At 37.7% G+C, this 18,864-nt stretch overlaps 3 protein-coding genes across 3 annotated transcripts; all 3 read right to left on the bottom strand.

Moving 5' to 3' along the window:
* Positions 1 to 1,042: 1,042 nt before the first annotated feature.
* LOC103449916 (auxin-induced protein 15A-like) lies at positions 1,043 to 1,438 on the bottom strand. Its single transcript, XM_008389242.4, has one exon. The coding sequence runs from the start codon at positions 1,436 to 1,438 to the stop codon at positions 1,043 to 1,045; it is 396 nt and encodes a 131-aa protein (XP_008387464.3).
* A 7,644-nt stretch (positions 1,439 to 9,082) lies between these two features.
* On the bottom strand, positions 9,083 to 12,944 carry LOC139189828 (uncharacterized). Its single transcript, XM_070809061.1, has 5 exons — positions 12,934 to 12,944; positions 10,792 to 11,038; positions 10,153 to 10,455; positions 9,501 to 9,699; positions 9,083 to 9,417 (listed from the first exon to the last, which is right to left on the bottom strand). The coding sequence occupies exons 1-5, from the start codon at positions 12,942 to 12,944 to the stop codon at positions 9,083 to 9,085; spliced, it is 1,095 nt and encodes a 364-aa protein (XP_070665162.1).
* A 3,060-nt stretch (positions 12,945 to 16,004) lies between these two features.
* On the bottom strand, positions 16,005 to 16,604 carry LOC139189827 (secreted RxLR effector protein 161-like). Its single transcript, XM_070809060.1, has one exon. It carries the CDS (start codon positions 16,602 to 16,604, stop codon positions 16,005 to 16,007), a length of 600 nt encoding a protein of 199 aa, XP_070665161.1.
* Positions 16,605 to 18,864: the final 2,260 nt, after the last annotated feature.

Genomic DNA, 18,864 nt, shown 5'->3' with positions numbered 1-18,864 from the left:
ATTCTGAAATCACAACAACAAGATATTAGGATCACGAATAAATCAAATCAATATAAAATATAGATTGACTAATTATATTAAATTTATCTGTAAAATACGGAACACATGGTTATGAAGATAAAGCCATTGATCCTTGCAACATAGTAGAAGTAGTCTTCTCTACTTCCAGTATCTCTTAATGAACTCTACTATTGAAATAGGCTTGTAGTTTTCGTGAGTTTCAGCTGGTATGGAAGCAAGGACTATTCTTAGGTTATATAGCTAGGGTTTCAACCAATTCCTTCCTATTATCGGAAAGGATATCAACCCAAATCATATCTAATCAATTAGGGCTCGTTTGGATGTACTTTTAAAATGACTGAAAGTGTTTTTAGAGAAAAATGTTTTTTAATTCCAAAAGCACTTAAAGTGTTTTCTGCAAGAAGCACCAGTTATGTACTTGTTCCAGGAAGCATTTTAATTGTTTTTCTAGAATTTACTTGTATTTTTACTAAGGATTGGTTCCAAAAATATTTTCACCAAAAGCGTTTTCAGCCATTTTAAAAGCACATCCAAATGATATCTTAAAGTTCCATCATGACTCTTATTCCTTGTATTTACTTAATAAAGGTCCATAATTGATCACATTTAATTAGGACTTCAATATGTTTATTTTCTTAAGGCACCGGAATCCTAGAAATTTAATTAACTTGATTGCTAAGTCAATCATTCCCTCATTTATTCTCGCATAATTCATTGTCATTCACAAAATGGTTTTACAATATATGCAAGGATAATTGTTAAAACTCATACTTTTTATTCCCTATACACAAGACATTGCATCTTCACCTGCTACTAAATGAAAACGGCCCGCATAATGCATATATTTTTTTCAACAAGTCTCTCAAAATGCTTAATGCAGTTCTTTAATTTAGCACCTTTCTATCTACTGCTTGCTTGGTATAATGGTATTTCTATGGAGATAGAAATAATAGCGATCGCAGATAACTGTTGCTGCCGCTTCCACCACTGCTGTAATAATCTGTCTAGTGTGATAAACTTCTCAGAAAGCCATGAAGGGGCAGGAGAACTGATTGCTGATTGTTCTACCTCCAAGAGAGTGAACTAAATCTTCAAACAGAAACTCGTCACATGGTATAGCTAAAGGGCCAGGGCTATCATGACCATACTCTTCATATGCTCGATCTAGCAGTTGGCGTAGAACTGGGTGGTTCAGAAAACCCGCTCTTACAATGAACCTTCTTCTAGCTTCCCCTACTACTACAGCCAAGTGACCGGGAGGGACATCCCGGGGTGGCTTTTTTTCACCACCTCCGGCAAGCCTCCACTTCACATGCGACCCATTCTTTTTCGGCTTCCCAATGTTGCAGATCATGCCGCGTCTAGAATATTGCTCCATGAGAGGGGCCATATTCATGTGAAGTGAGAACTCAGACATTCTTGATAAGGATTGTTCAAGGTGGTCGTGGGTATTTATACTTGGGGCTCTCCCATTTTTGCTTCTACAATCTATTCATTTACCGTGCAAAACACAATAAGGTAAAGTATCTTATAACTGCTAATTGCATGATATGAAGATAATATCGGGTGAAATGTGTAGACTGATTTGGGTTTTTTGTTATTCGATTTCCTGCATTACCACCTTTGCTTGGTATTTCAGGGATAAAAGTGAAAATCTGATAACTTGATGTGATCGACGTGATCGCATCCTAACTTCTTTGTCTATATATAATAAATTTTTGCCAACATGGCAATCAGTTGGCAAAATTGTAGTACTTTTTGAACTTTTTTGCTGACTCAATTGCAGTGATCTTGAAATGCATGTGTTGGTTGGGAAGTCCTTGGCACCATGACCTTACTTTCACGGACTCTCACATGCATTGCTGGACAATTTCTTACATACCACATACACGTATGCAGAAGTTCGCTTTCATACTCACTGATTATATGAACTGCATATGAAGGACGACGAAAATGAGCGTTGTATGACTCCTTGCAAAGAGTACTCGTTAAAACATCAACAACAAAAAAATGATGTGCAAATATCAGCATAATTTGTTTGTAAACACGAATAGATTTTTACAAATAAGAATTCATATAGTGTGAGGTCATGATTATCACATGATGAGTAGTGTAGACACAACTGACCTCCCAACACTTTTTCCATATGGAACAACCAGTATATTGCTACAAAAGGTGGCCCCAAAATAGTAGTTCCCAGAACGTGTTGCATGTTCCCTGTACAAGGTTTGATGGTTATGGGTCATGAAGCTGAAGTTGGGCTTGAGAGCAATCAAATCCAAAACTCTCTTAATTTGATCTGATCTGATCTGATCTGATGGGGTGTCTAGTGTGTTCGGCCAAGTATGTTGAAGCAAGAAATGAAAGTCAACTACCCAATTATGTCAAGTTGAATGAGCTAGATTGATCAGTCACTATATCATCTTCTCTCTAATTTGGACAAATTTCCAAAAGTTGACCTTCATTTCTAACTTCAATGTACTTTTAATCTATTGTTATGTGATAAAGTTGAGTGGTAAGTAGCGTCCATTTAAAAATGGAAATTTTAACGAAAAGCATCCGGTACTGTTCACTTTAAAGAAAAACCACATTTTTACACTAAAAAGTCAATCCTGGTACTATTCATTTTACTCTTTATTTTGTCCTTATCATTAAAACTCAAAATTTCCAAGCCATTTTCATTAGTTTTCCTTTTAAAAATTTGTCTTGTGCATAGAATTCTAGTTATAAGTAAAAGATTGTCGTACATGATACGTTTTAACTGAACAACGCTTGTCATACTAAACTTACCACTTAGCAGGAAAGTCCCTAATAAATTTCTTTTCCTTCCATTAGAGATCTAAACATGTGCAAAGCATAATTAGTTTTTTTTTTTTTTTTTTTTTTGGAACACGCAAAGGATAATTAGTTAGGAAAGGTAAAAGGTGGATACAATGAGTACTTGATTTCATGGATCAATAACTTTGGCCTTAATTTTAGGTAGCTTTTCGACAAGAAGAACCTGAAAGAATTACAGATTAGGGTTTGCCGGAGGGTGTTTACTAATTAGGACTTAATGTTGTACCTTTATCTAATCTGCTTTTTTATTTAAGGTCATCTTCAACTGAAGAAGGGTTAGAGAGCTCGTTTTAACTCTATAGTACTCCAAGAAATTAATATTTTAATGAACAGTGTCATGCCATATTTCTTACCATCTCCAACCGATGGGCCAAAGGGTCATAAGCCAAACATAGCCCTGTACCAAGGGGCCAAAGGGCCATAGGCCAAACATAATTTATTATTTTAATTGAATTAACATGGTTACTTAAATTAAACTATTAATATGGTTACTTAAATTAAACTACCTCAATAATTTTTCAAGATGTAATCTCAATAATTTTTCGGATAGGATTTCAAGTGACACGCGTAGATAACTTTGCAGATTTCTTGTCGATAAGGAATCTCAATAATTTTACGTCTCAGATTTCGAGTGCCACTCCGAATGATGGCCTATGCCTCCCCAGTTGATGCGATGGATGATACATATGGTATTTTGAGTCTACATGTCTTGATACTCTTCCTGAATTCTGTGACACAATTGTTCAACTTTACAAAAAGGAGTACCTCTGTGAACCAAATCAAGAAGATTTGGATCAGCTCCTTTGCAGAGTTGAAGACCATGGCTTTCCGAGCATGATATGGTCATTAGATTGCATGCATTGGCAATGGAAGAACTGTCCCATTGGATGGCAATGAGGCTTTAGCGGAAGGTCGAGAAAGCCAACTATTATGTTAGAGGCGGTTGCCTTGTTTGACACATGGATCTGGCATGCTTTCTTTAGAGTCCCTGGATCCCAAAATGACATTACAATTCTTGGGCGTTCACTCCTCTTTAATAACCTGACAGAGGGTAAATCACCTTAACTTGACTGCTACATCAATGACCGTCAGTACAATATGGGGTATTACTTGGCAGATGACATTTACCTAAAGAGGGCGACACTTGTCCAAGCAATTCCAAACCCTATGGATGACGCCCAAAGGTGATTTACTTTACACGTTGTTTAAGTTTTGTGTTGTTAAATGTTGTTTAAATTTTATGTTGTTAAATGTTTTTTTTAATGTTGTTTAAGTTTTATGTTATTTAATGTTGTTTAATATTGTTTAATGTTGTTTAAGTTTACTTAATGTTATTTAATGTTGTTTCATGACTTATGTAGTTATAGGGAAAAAAATAGAATTTAAAAAAATTTAAAATAAAATTGTAAAAAAAAATAATAATTCAAATGTAACGGCTAGCTGACGTCAGCTAGTAGCCGTTGGAATTCAAAATCCTGGACTGGCCCGGGCTGGCTGGCTGGCTAGTTGGTTTAGGCCAGCCGATTGGCTCATTTCTTCTTTTTTGGCCTAGTGGGGCCCACGAGCCCTTTGGCCTAGCCCGCTATTGAAGTCGGTTTTTGTGTCATTTCGGGCTATTCTTGGCCTTATGGCCCTCTGGCCGAATCAGTTGGAGATGGCCTAACATATCTAGGTTAGTCTAAATTTTTTCCAAACTCTTAATGCCTCGATAATGTCCCTACCAACCCTGAGCCAGTTGACAAAGAACACCGTCTGTATTTTAGGAGAACAACTTATATTCCACAGGTATACTATTATTATGGCGTCCTGTGTCAATGATACAAGGACACGTGAAAAGAAACTTTGATACAAAGACAGGTTTAGAAAAACTTAACATGCCTAGTATTATTAGCATGGGGCGCCACTATGACTGTGTACTTCTGCCATACAAGTTCTCATATTTTGATGTTGTACATTTTCATCATATTTATTTGTACCAAAAAATTGGGGAAAGGAATAGAAGGGAACATGGTCATTATACAAAGAATAATGTCTTTGTTCCCTCTAGTTATTCATCAATTGGAACATGGAGTTGTACTTCTGTAGAGTCTTTTTCACAGCCAGTTCATGTTACTTGGTGTTCATCACAAAAAGCACGGTAGGCTTCCTTCTCTCTCTTTTTTTTAGTGAAAAAAAATTAAGAATATTGATTTTTTTTTTCGTTTTAATTTGGAGGGCATTTGGCTGAAAGTGGTGTCAAGGTCATAACCCTCTTTGTTAAGGATTCAAATGAGGTCTAAAACCCAAAAAGAGGAAGGTGAAAATTAGATTTTTGATGTAAAATTACAAGTGTTCTACTATAGAAGTTGTGAGTCATCACTCACTATTTAATCTTAAATTTCTAAGGAACATAATCAACACCCTCACTAGAAAAATTAATAAAAAAAATTGTAGTTAATGTTACAGTCCGCTCCAGAAATTATAGTATAATTTTCGAAGGCAGGAAATGACCAAAATGCCCCTAGAAGGGGAATGTGTTGACTTCGATTGACCTTTTCAGTCGTGACACCTATGACTTATCAAATTAGCATGTTCTTATAGTACTCAATGACATGAACGCGAGAGCACAAGTGGAACGGAATTCAGAGTTAAAATAAAGATTATATGAAACTCCAAAGTTCAAGGGCATTTTAGTAATTTTAATCTTATAGATATTTTCTTAGACCTTATTCTAAACTGCTTGGTTTTTTATCCAGTGGGACCCACTAAGCCTCTATCTTCTCTTAGCTCTCCCTGTCCTCGAGTCACTCATCTCCTTTCACTTGTCACTATCTCTTATCTCTACGCATTCGCCTTATCCCTATCTAGTTCCCTAAACATTGAGACCACCACCACTACCTAACTTGCCACTCCGACGAGCCTCACCACCATTAAACCACTACAACTCATTCCCTATCTTCTTCCTGAACCTAGCAGCATGAGCAAAACCCTCGAGCTTGAACCCAGACCTGAGGAACCACGACCTTCATTCCCAATCCGAGAAAAAATTCAGTGAGATTCTCAAGTTCTCCGTCGAGGTAAGGCCCGAGACTACCCTCTTTCAATTCCTTTTGTTGTTCTGGTTCCATTTATGACCTTGCATGGGAAGAGTGGCTTCACATTTGTGAAGTTCAAATAGACAAACTAACAATATCCATACCTGGCGAGTTGAAGGATTTTTCTCGAGCTTTCTGGCCAAACCTTGTTAAGTTGGATGAGGTTAACACCACGGGTAGACTCCTCACTGTTTGGGTTAAAACTTGAACTTTGGGCTCAAGCTGGAGTTGGCCCAAAAGGAGGTCTGAAAAAAGGGAAAACCCGAAGCCCAGCTAAAACCCAGAAGGCAGAAAAGGCCTTTCCCGACTAGATGCAGATCATTTACACCACTTGCTCACCTGCCTAGAGACCAAGTGGTATAGACCAGCCAGCTAATCAGCCCAAAAGTACTTTACAGTGGCAGTACAAGTAAATAGCTGATGAGTCATTACCTTTCAAGTTGCATTCGGGTAAAATTACTGCTACAGGAGGCCAAACCGAAGTGTCTATAAAAGAAGAAAGAGAAATCAGAGATAAGGACACTCAATCAAACAAATAAATACAAGTACAAACTCTGCTCAAAAGCCAGATTTGCTTTCAAACGAAGCTGTAGTCAGCCCAAGCCTTCATCCCTTTCGGGATAACCCTCATCAAAAGCATTTGTAATAACTCTGCTACCTTGTCCTAAGCTTGCTGTAGTATCGATTTCTTTCTGCAAACTCAACTCCCTACCTCATTTTCTAAAGCTCTCAAACCCCTTGATAAACCACAAAGATAGGAAGTTGCAAGACGAACCAGCCTTGCCCGACAAGGTTAAACCTTGCCCGACCCTCTTTGTTTTTGTCTTTTCATTCATTAGCCTAGCAATATGTTATATACTTCCAGTTGTATTCAAGTTATTTCTAGTAAGATGATGATGAAAAGACTCTCTCAATTCTTGAATCCGATTTGAATATGTCTTCACAGTTCAAACCAGATCTAAGTTCTAAGCTTTCGGGCATGTAAGATTGATCATTCAAAAGTCCTTAGCCTCAAGGCATAAAAAAGAACCTTATGTGGACTTAACCCATCCACGACAAGCTTTGATAACAAGAAGTCAGAAGTTACTTGGGGTGCAAGTAATCGATCTATCTCTTAGTTTTATTTCTATTATATTATGATTATAGTAGAATGTTTGAGTATGGAAGGAATTTTGATGGGAAGCCTCAAGGCCTATATCTAAGGCCCTACAAAGGCACCTATTTGGGTTCATTCTGCTCTGCGGGCTCAGATAATCAGAAGTATAATGGTTATAACATTTCTGCAAACAATAAAACAGACATCGTATATTCGAGTACTGGGTTAGTTCTTGATTGGAAGCCTCAAGGCTTACACCTAAGGCCCCACAAAGGCACCTGTCATAACTAACACGGCCTCTCGGGTATATGTACAACTAAAACTCAACATCCATTTCACATCTGCCATGCTAAAGATGGCAGTGGCACGCCTGAGCACTTAAAAGTTAATCTTGATTGTGAGCCTCAATGCCTATACCTAAGGCACCTTTCAAAGTTAACTTTGTCCTTCTCTTTCAGTCTTGCTCGACGAGCTTTGCCCGACAAGCTTTGCCCGACAAGCCTGCCAGTGAAGCAGAAGCCCGACAGAAAGCATCAATCGGCGCCAACCTCTCGGGGAGCTGTGTGCTCTTCGGCTAGGAGATATCCCCGACGGAAATTCTAGCCACAAACACTCACCATTCCTAGACCACTCGAGGTTTGTATGCTTGAATTTGCCACTGTCTCAACATAACCATTTTTGGACCAAGGCTTTTGAACCAATTTCAAGCCACCTCTAGCCACCATTTGGCCTCGAATTAGGTATACTGGTGATCTAGTCTTTCTTAACTTCAATTTGGTATATTTTGTATAAAATTCGGATATGAAATGGCTCTAATATAACATTTTTATGTCCCAGCAAAAATCCCAGTTTCCGGCAAAACTCTAGCCAACGATCGACTACGACGAAAACCTTTCTCTATGGAAAAGACAATGAAATAATTCGTTGAGTCTAACAAAATATTCCTGACGTCGTCAGCATCTCCGTAAAAAATCAGGTACATTATGTTAACCTTATTTCCACCATCACTGTTAACTGTGATGAAATATTTTGTCTAGCAATGGAATATTTCATTTTCAACAACCAACTCAGCCACCGAAGTGTCCCAGTGCGTAGGGCGGTACGGTGGCGTGTGGCGGCGCGTGCGGTGACACACGAATTTGGGACACCGAATTTGGTGCTTCGAGTTCATAGTGTTTGATTAAGTTACAACGTTTGAGTTAATTACTTTAGGAAAATTTTCTGCGAATTACAAAGAGCAGGCACATAGGCTACGACTATGGTGTGTGTGAGTGGGTTTTTCTTTCTAAACTGTATTATTATATATTTTCAAAAGTAGTTTTATAATATGCTTTTCTTTGCTTATACTTACCTTGTACAGATATTTTATGTGATGCTTTTATATCATCTCATGCTTTGCTTTTACTTTAAAACGACAAATGCTTTATATGTTGACGATTTTGTGATTTATGGGCTCTAAGAACCTTTCTTGGGAATCATTTTACTATTGTCCATTACTTTGGTAATTCAAGTGCTTTAAGCGTTAAAATGGTTTGTGACACATGTGATTTGAGAGATTATCCATGACATGTTTTTATATAATATATACTCATCATGTATGCTTACATTGTGTTTCTTTTATTTACATTGTCCAGACTAGGATCAGCTTCACGTGTATGTTCACATGCACTGTTACATTTATTTTGGATGCATTGTAGGTGGCACCCTATCTCTTGATTGCACTACGCAACTAGGACTTGTATGTGAGCGCTTAGTGTCAGCTTCACGTGTATGTAGTATTACTTTGATTATGACAAGATAAGGCCGACTAGTTAGAGATTCATTTAGCATACTTTGTACACGATGAGGAATTGTTGAAAAGTATCTGATTTTTCCCTCAAGAAACACACCCAAGTATATCTTGAGTAGTCATCCACAATTACCAAAACATACTTCTTCCCTCCAATAGACAATGTTTGAATTAGACCAACAAGATCCATATACACTAATTGTAGAGGTTTGGTGGTGCAATATCATTTAGTCTCTTGTGAGCCACTTTGGTCTGCTTTCCCAGTTAACAAGATCCACAAACATAAGAGTCAGAAACTGAAAGAAGAGGTAAGCCTCTAACAGCCTCACGATTAAACAATTTTTGATGATCTTTAAAGTTAACATGACCAGGTCTTCTATGCCATAACACAATAACATCATCAAAAGCTTTGTTGAACTTTGACGAATCACCAACCTTTGAAGCATCAAGAATGTAACAATTGTATCCAGATCTAAGAATAACCAAAATATTCTTTCCATGTTCGTCCATAATTCGACATCCTTTCTTGAAGAAGCAAACTTCATCTGCCACTTCATCACATAACTGGCTCATGCTAATGAAACTCGACTTCAACCCTTCTACATAACTAACATTCTTGAGTTGAGGAAGACCGGAATATTAACAATACCTTTTCCAGTGACATGGGACTTGTCTTAACTACCAAAAACAACACCACCACCATTGAAAGGTGAAAGAGATGGGAAGGCATCCTTGCCCCTAGACATGTGACTAGAGCACCCACTGTCAAGGTACCATACATTCGGTTTGGTGGCAGAAGAAACATTGAGAATAACAAGGCACCAGTGTGAGACTTTCTGAACCCATTTGGAGCGAGGCTTCACACTTTCCATACTGGATGACTGCACAAGTTAAGCAATTATGTTGACTTCATTGACCAGTCGATCCACCTAATTCTTCAAAGTATCATTCTTCCTATAGTGAAGTTTTCTACACTTAGGACGAATGTGGCCCAATTCACTACAGTGATGACATGTGGGAATAAATCTAGACTACAAGCTTGGATTAACTTTAGGTGCCATAGGAAAAGATTCTCTCACAAATATTGATTTGGTACCCGTTGAGCTTAAGCCATTTTCCACGTAGCCAGGCCACTTTTGTCACTATGAAGTTTCCCAAGACGTATCATCTTATCAATTTTTACAGCCCCAGTGGTAAAGACAAATAACCTTGTCATTTGCCTCATTTATCTCAAGTAGTTGTTTTCAATTAGCCTCGTGATACAAAATTTTATTTGCTTTCAACACATGAATTTGATTCATCAAGATTTCTTCAGATTCCAGAAATTTTTGAACTTGAGCTTCAAGAGCAGTAATAACATCATCTTTTTCCTCTTTGTCATTGTAATGAAAATCCTTCTTATTCAACTCCTCGATATGTGCCTCAAGATAACCAATATTTTCATCAAGTTCAGTTTTGACTAGACGAAGAGACTTGTTTTCTTTCTGCAACTCAACAACTTTCTTGGTCAGCTCAATCTTCTCCACCTTTGTAGTACAAGTCTCATCAAATAAAGTATCATACTTAATGCATAACTCATCATAAGTCATCTCCTCATTGTCATTCAACACAAGATCATCATCCCTTGGAGACATTTCCTTCATTGGAGCAACAAAATCAACAATTTTTTCTTTATCATTTGATGACTCATTAGAATGCATAGACCCTTCACTTTCACTCCAAGTAGCACAATGTCCACTACCACCACAAGAAAAACAAAGACTAGATTCTCTTGAGGGAGATTTGTCCTTTCAACTTGTAAATTTTCTTTTTTTTTTCTACCAAAAGAGAACTTTCCATAATTGATGATTTGAGTTTCTAGAGGACTCCCTAATCTTTTTGAACTATCTTCCTTTCTTGTTGAGAATCCTTCTAAATTTTTTGACAAGCAGGGCAAGATGCTCCTCTAAGGATTGCTCACACAAGTCACTTACACCATCATTGTTCACAACACCTTGAAGGGCCACTTCTTTTCTCTTCTTGGAGTCATTTACATCCATATCAAGCTCCATCTCATAGGTGATGAGTTTCCCAACCAATTTTCCAAGCTTGATCTCATTTAGGTCCTGAAACTCTTGAATGCTAGCCTTCTTTGATTGAAATCTCTTGGGTAAAGATCTCAAAATCTTTTGAACAATGGTTGTTTCATCAATAAGTTTCCCTAATTTTGATGCTTTCAATCTGTTTTTGGCATCCACTTAATGAAATTCCAAATTTTTAACGTCATTGACCGCTTGGGTGGCTCGGTTGACTTTTTGGTTGATCGTTGACTTTCCCGTTAATTTTTTACAAATTTTGTCTAGGACCTTCTTAGCGTATTTTGATACGTTGATTCGAAATCCGCTATCAGTTTTTCTAAATTCAAACATTTTAATTGAATTTTACTAATGGGCCCCAATATTATGGTTAGGTACGATTATTATCGGAGACTCTGACTTTTCTAGTTCAAACAGCTGCGACCTCGCAAGTAATTGTGATTTTCTTTTATATATACACACACACACACACACACATATTTAATAATGCATTTCCTACGTGATGCCATAATTAAATTAACATTATAAGACATGTCATAATGATGAGAATTATGAAATTATTATAAATCATACGGCATACACAGGTATGCGTAATATTATGGGATGCCTTAATTATATTTACAGCCATCAATAGTATTATATTGATTAGAACTATTAAATTACCATGGCATGATCATATTTAAGTTAATTGCTCATTGTGCATGCTGCACTAGTGTTAGAAATCGCCCGGGCTAGGGCCAGCCTTCACATGTATGTTTTGAAATTGGTACCAGGTGGAATAACCTGCAATTTAAAATTTATATATGTGCTTGTCTGACTAGTCAGCAACACTCATCAACTAAGATCAGATATGTTAGTTTACTCACAGCGGAAGTAGTCAATTCAAGGCTCAGTTTACTGAAGTGTTCCTAGTTAACTAAGATCCAGTTATGTGCACATTTTAACTCTGACAATCTTAGTTGCATGGACTTATCTATTTGCCAATAATGATGAACATATATCATAAGCAAAGAGTAAGATAAGTAAACTAGAAAAGCGATAAATTGCACGGGATGTTTTTGGCTGGAAAAACCCACCTCTTGATTAAAAAACCGAGGACTCTCCACTGAGTCCAATCTACTAGTGTAAACAAAGTTCATACAAAGACCACACAAGCTCAATTCCTAGATCCTTATCTATGGAGTAGCTTTACCTTTATGCAACCTTGCTTTACACGAGATGAACTCCTTCGATCTTCATGAAGTGGCAGCTCCTCTTGAACTCTTCACATTGTTGCAACGATATCAACACGATCAAAGAAATGATAGGATGTTATGATGTGCTCATAAAATCTAGATTCAAATGACTAGTCAGTTTCTCCAATTAAACAATTAAGGGAAGAATCTAACTTGGATCCAAAAGCTTGGTCTAAAAAAGGATTTAAAGATTAAAACCAGACCAAGAACTTAATGCAAAACCTTAAAACAATGCAACCCTAACATACAATGATTGGGCGTTTAATACATGAACTTGGTTTTGCAGCTAAGGTTCCATAAATGAAGAAAAGGCAAGCTCAAAGCTTTGAAGGCACTTTCTCTCTCTAAAATAAATTATGAACCCCTAGAAGAAGGAAACCCTAGCTGGGGATCTTAACCCCAAAAGCTTTGGTTTGTTTTTCACCTACCAAGGACACATGTCGTCCTACAATCTGATTAGAAAAGATTAAAGGTTGAGATCTGACTATCATCAAAAAGTCAGGAAGCCCATATGGTTAGGTCTTAATTTACATGCTCAGCTTGTTGGAAATCGCGTGCAAGCCTGACCAGACAACTAAGCTAGTCAGAATGAAGCAGGAATGTAGACGTGAAATGCACATGCATGAACAAACCTTTTGAAGTGAGTTGTGCCACATCCTTGAACATTTCTTCCCAACAAACACATCCCATAAATAGAGAAAATCCTAAAGCTAGATTGAGCATGTGGTACACTTACATTGTTGATAAGGAAAGCCAAACCTAAAAATCTAGACTTCACATGTTCACACCTCATCAATACGCTCACCTTGGATCCATGGTAAGTGTTAGTCCTGTCCTAGATTGTTATAGGCAATTAGGACTCATATGTAATGCACATAGCGTCAATCTTCACGTGATTGTAGTACTAGAGCGTAAATGATTATTACACCTAGTTTTGTTCATGACAGAATATCTCTGCATAAATTCATGTGTCAGCATATGTTGATGAACACTGGATGTTATATGTTTTATATGCAGAATATTGTGAATTATTGCATTTTTGAGATATTACTGTTTACAGTAAGTATTTTCATACAATATGTAGTATGTTATATTTGGAAACTATACTTGTTTTACAGTGAGGGGTTATTACATTTCGAAAAGATTTTACAAAGCTTTATTTTTAGGACCACTCACCTTTGTTTTTCGCCCCTCCAGGGTTTAGTGGCAAAATTTTTGTGTCGACAATGATTCTTGGCAAATGTTGATATAGGAGAATACTTCCAATGGTATAATTCTTCTTTTACTCTTACTGTACTTTACTTATACTCTGACATCACGTGTGAAATGGGCTCAATCCTGCTCACATGCGCACTCTTATATTTAGTCACTTTTAGGTTTAAATTTACTCGTATTTTCCACATCACCACACTTTTATGGCTTCGTCACCTTCCTAGTGTTAGGCAACACAACTCGATTAGGAGTCCAAGTGGACATTCCGGATCGGGGTGTGTCATAAAAAAATAATAATTCATTGCCTAATATATAATAACAATAAAACATGCCTAATATATGTAATAATACATGCTTAGCTTAGTTTAGTCAATCAAATTATATTTTACATATAAATGTAGGTAAATTGTTTCACACACACACGTATAACAACAACAAAATGCCTGATATACGTAAAATTTCATGCAAAATAATTTACCTACAAAAAAATGTTATTTAATTCAATGCACCTACTATTCAAATTTTAAAATGTTAGATTGCTTAAAAAAGTAAAATAATTTACCCAATAAATGTAAAGTACATACAAAATAATTTACCTACATAATAAAGAAAAGCCAATATATGCAAACTAGTGTACGTACATACAAAAATAATATTACTTTATTCAATACTAGTTCACTTATTATTTGTACCATATAATAATAATATGTGCCCAATATATATGATGATACATACAAAATAAAATACCTACATAATGAAGAAATGTTATTTGATTCAATATTAATTTTACCTACAAAATATATGTTTGTTGCTCATCATAAATTTACATATAGGCAGATTAATTAGTATAACTTGTTTGAACACATATGTAGTACTGTGCATATATAGATATAGATATAGATATATATATATTTGAATGTACATATATATGTTAGGGGTGATAATATGTGCAATAACTATTTGTTCATTGTAATTAAGGTGAGTAATTATATTTATTCATTTATTTTGAATATTGAGGTACAAGTTGTAAATATTTTGTAATAATTGGTCAATTACTTTTCTACTCGATAGTCATTTTCAAATTTGTGTTTTATTAGGATGTTTATAACTAGGTGAGTTTTTGTCTAGCAAATAAGAGTTGCAAGAGTCTATATCTAAAGAACTCTTTATTTTATACTCTTACTTTTAACTCATTCTCACACTTTCTACAAATCACTTTTACATTATGGTTTCAACCAGTACGCTTCGATTCGAGTGTCTACGTTGGATATTCAAGTTGGGATGTGTCATTTAATTATTCCGAATAAAATTGACACTTTTTAATTTTCAGAATTTTTATTTTTCTCATTCTACTTTTGATTGAGCTAATCAGCCTCTAAATGTATAATTGTTTATATATTAGCAGTGCAATAGAGGTCATAGGAGTGGAGAGATACTCATGCAACTGATAAGGTTACATGAAAAATATTTATTGGACTAATACCACCATTAAAATTATGCACTGGTTATAAGAAAAAATCTCTCTTCCCATCAACTCTAAGAACTCCATTTAATCGAATTCAAATGTTGATATCCAAATCCCCACCAATTTTTTAACGGTTGATAAGTACATATTTTTGTAATCCTAGATAAGAACTTAGTGACACTCGATTAAGTTATTTAATACTGCGATTTAGTAATATTCTTTTTACTTCTTAATGTAAAATACACACACACACACACTCACACACATATATATATATATATTGTTGTAGGCCTATTTAATTGAGCAATCTAAGGTTTAGAGAGAGGGAGGGAGGCCGGCCACTTTAGAGAGAAGAGAGATTGATTTAATTGTGAGGTGTGTTTGATTCACCCCATTGTGCCTTTATTTATAGTAGTTGGAAGGGTAAATACCTTTCCCTTTATGATTACAACATTTAATAGGTAATCTAATTCTAATAGGAATATATAATACTTTCCCATATTCTCTAGGATTTACACAATCATATTCCTATTCTAAATAGAACTGCAACACTCCCCCTTGAGTGTGTAAATACTCAACAAACCATCGCATCAGATCTTCAGCAAAGAAGGTAGAATAGTTGATGAAGTCATCGGCACAACGGGTCATCGCGAGTCTCAAATTTAATTTGAAGTATGCATTTGTAAAAACTCACAAAACCTCACTATGGTAAAACCCAAGGAATGGGGAAAACCCATAGACTAAGGAGAAAAGTAAGAAAATATGCATAATGTCTAAAGCAATCGTCAAACTGGACGAATGTAGTGAACTCAACGGAGTATGATCATCCCAGAATGGGTGCCTCGTTAAAACCTAGTTAGGTAGCAAAAACCCAGTGGGAAAAATGCTCCTAATCGTAGGGAAAAAGGGTACATTAAGATCATGTGAGTATGCTTTCAGATACTCCCCCTGAGTTAGACATAACTTCTTAAATAAGAAAACTACAAGCGATTTAATTCTGATAATTTATGCATACCGATTCCTTGGACGAGCTTCTGAAATGTAGACTTGGGCAATGACTTGGTGAAGAGATCAGCCAGGTTGTCCTGGGAACGGATTTGTTTGACTTCAATGTTCTGATGCTGCTGCTGCTGGTGTGAATAAAAGAACTTTGGCGCTATGTGCTTGGTGTTGTCTCCCTTAATGTATCCCTTCTTTAACTACTCGGTACATGCTGCATTGTCTTCAAAGATCGTCGTAGGAAGGTCAGCGACTGATGTAAGACCACTAGTGCTTCGAATGTGTCCTATCACTTCTCTCAGCCAAAAGCATTCACAAGATGCTTCATGTAGGGCGAGAATCTCAGCATGGTTAGACGAAGTCGCAACTAGCGTTTGCTTGGTAGACCTCCAAGAAATAGCGGTGTTTCCAACAGTAAAGACATAACCCATTTGAGAACGTGCTCTATGTGAGTCAGACAGATATACAGCATCTGCGTAACCAACAAGGCGAGAATCAATCCTAGATCCATAGGGGGCGGCAACACTAGGAGATTTGTGGGTATAGAACAAGCCCAAATCCGTAGTACCCTTGAGGTAGCAGAAAATGTCTTTGACACCATTCCAGTGCCTGTGTGTAGGCGCATTACTGTATCTAGCCAATAGATTCATAGCGAATGAGATGTCGGGTCTAGTGCACTGAGCCAAGTACAATAAAGCACCAATTGCACTTAGGTAAGGAACTTCGGGTTCCAAAATCTCTTCCTCATCCTCCTTTGGACGGAAGGGATCTCGTTTAGCATCTAGAGTCCGAACGATCATGGGTGTGCTCGAAGGCTTAGCTTTATCCTCATTAAAGCGACGTAACACCTTTTGGGTGTAGTTCGATTGATGTACTAAGATTCCATCTTAACAATGCTCGATCTCCACGCCGAGGCAATATCGAGTTTTCCCAAGATCCTTCATCTCAAATTCCGATTTCAAGTGTGCAGCAATTTCCTCAAGCTCTTCGGGAGTACCAATGAGGTTCATGTCATCGACATAAACTGCAACAATTGCAAATCCAGAATGTGACTTCTTTATGAACACACATGGGCATAGTTCGTTGTTCACATAGCCCTGACTTGTCAAATATTCACTCAGACGGTTATACCACATCCGCCCGAATTGTTTCAATCCATAGAGTGACCTCTTCAACCTAATTGAGAGAGTGTTCCGTGGTCTAGAACTATTTGAGCCAGTCAATGAAAGTCCTTCTGGAACTTTCATGTATATTTCCGTATCTAGATCCCCATAGAGATACGCGATTACCACGTCCATAAGCTGCATATTCAGTATTTCGGAAACTACCAAACTGATAAGGTAGCGGAATGTTATAACGTCCATTACGGGGGAATATGTCTCCTCGTAATCATTCCAGGGCGTTGAGAGAAGCCTTGCACTACGAGGCGTGCTTTGTATCGTATTATTTCATTCTTCTCATTACGCTTCCTCACGAAAACCCACTTGTAGCCAACAGGCTTCATGCGTGGTGGTGTAGGGACGACAGGTCCAAACACTTTACGTTTCGCAAGCGAATCAAGTTCGACCTGGATTGCTTATTTCCAGTTTGACCAATCGGTTCTACGTCGGCATTTATCGACGGAACGTGGTTCAATGTCATCCCTAAGCATGATGTCAGTAGCTACTGAGTACGAGAATGCATCGTCAACGATCATCTCATTCCTATTACAAACCTCATCCAATACTGTGTAATGGACCGAAATCTTGCGATTCTCGGGAGGCCGGCATGTTTCATCTGAAGCATCACCGTAATCTAGAATAACCTCATGTGTTGGAACGGATGAGTCAGCGATGGTCGGATTCAAACTAGGGTCACTAGTTGGTGTCATTTTCCTCTTCCGGGGTTGTGAATCCTTTGAACCAGGGGGTCTGCCACGCTTCAGGGTCGGAGCAGATGATTGGCTAGCCGCCAATGTATCATGTCGTGTGGAGGGTGCGGCCTCCCTACCTTCGGGGACGGCTCGGCCTTCCCAGACGGGCTGTTGATGTACACGGGGTACATTTATCCTTGCAGGTGTGTTTGCAGGGGGTATATGTGATCTTGTCACCTTTGCTAGATCATTAAAAGCATCTGGCATGCTTTAAGCAATGCTCTGAAGATCTATAATTCGTCGCACCTCAGTTTCAGACTGGACAGTGCGGTGATCTAAATGAGACATAGTGGGAGCATACCACGACAATTCGCGACGTTCTACAGGAACGTTAGCATGCTTATCTCCCCCTAACGACGAGAAGACTGTCTCATCAAAGTGACAATCCACAAAATGTGCGGTAAAGAGATCTCCTGTCAAGGGTTCTAAGTATCGAACAATTGATGGCGAATCATAACCAACATAGATTCCCATTTTTCTTTGAGGACCCATTTTGGTACGTAGCGGCGGTGCTATTGGCACATAAATGGCGCACCCAAACACCCGTAAATGCGAGACGTCAGGCTCGTATCCAGTGACCAACTATAACAGTGAATGTGGTTGGGTAACGATGGGCCTCAAGCGAACCAACATAGCTGCGTGCAATATTACATAGCCCCAGGCAGATACCGGCAGTTTGGTTCTCATAACCAAAGGCCGAGCTATCAATTGAAGGCGTTTTATGAAAGCTTCTGCCAAGCCGTTTTGGGTGTGAACATGGGGCACATGATGTTCTACATTAATCCCTACTGACATGCAATAATCGTCAAAAGTCTGTGATGTAAACTCTTCAGCATTATCCAGTCGAATCGACTTAATCAGATAATCAGGGTGGTAAGCCCTTAGCTTAATGATTTGAGCTAGGAGTTTAGCAAACGCGGTATTGCGTGTGGACAACAAGCAAACATGTGACCATCTTGTCGATACATCAACCAACACCATAAAGTATCTAAATGGTTCGCAGGTTGGTTGGATAGGTCCACAAATGTCCCCTTGAATCCTTTGAAAAAATTTAGGAGGGTTTTGATTAATCTTTGTATGGGAGGGTTGAGTATTCAACTTCCCTAAAGAACACAGTTATGCATGGCGGGACTCCAACGTGTGGATGT

This window comes from Malus domestica, chromosome 12 (assembly GCF_042453785.1).
Source record: "Malus domestica chromosome 12, GDT2T_hap1".
Taxonomy (NCBI): domain Eukaryota; kingdom Viridiplantae; phylum Streptophyta; class Magnoliopsida; order Rosales; family Rosaceae; genus Malus; species Malus domestica.
Note: the sequence above shows the minus strand (reverse complement) of the source record. Positions and strands in the feature narration are given on the sequence as shown.

What these genes read in the sequence shown, in the direction of transcription:
- LOC103449916 (XM_008389242.4), bottom strand. Translation starts at nt 1,438, where the DNA reads ATGTCTGAGTTCTCACTTCACATGAATATGGCCCCTCTCATGGAGCAA.
- LOC139189828 (XM_070809061.1), bottom strand. An exon ending in GTGTTGTGAACAATGATGGT is followed by an intron (nt 10,456 to 10,791) that starts GTAAGTGACTTG and finishes GCTCCAATGAAG; the next exon opens with GAAATGTCTCCAAGGGATGA. An exon ending in TGGTGGTGGTGTTGTTTTTG is followed by an intron (nt 9,418 to 9,500) that starts GTAGTTAAGACA and finishes TTAGTTATGTAG; the next exon opens with AAGGGTTGAAGTCGAGTTTC.
- LOC139189827 (XM_070809060.1), bottom strand. Translation starts at nt 16,604, where the DNA reads ATGATCGTTCGGACTCTAGATGCTAAACGAGATCCCTTCCGTCCAAAG.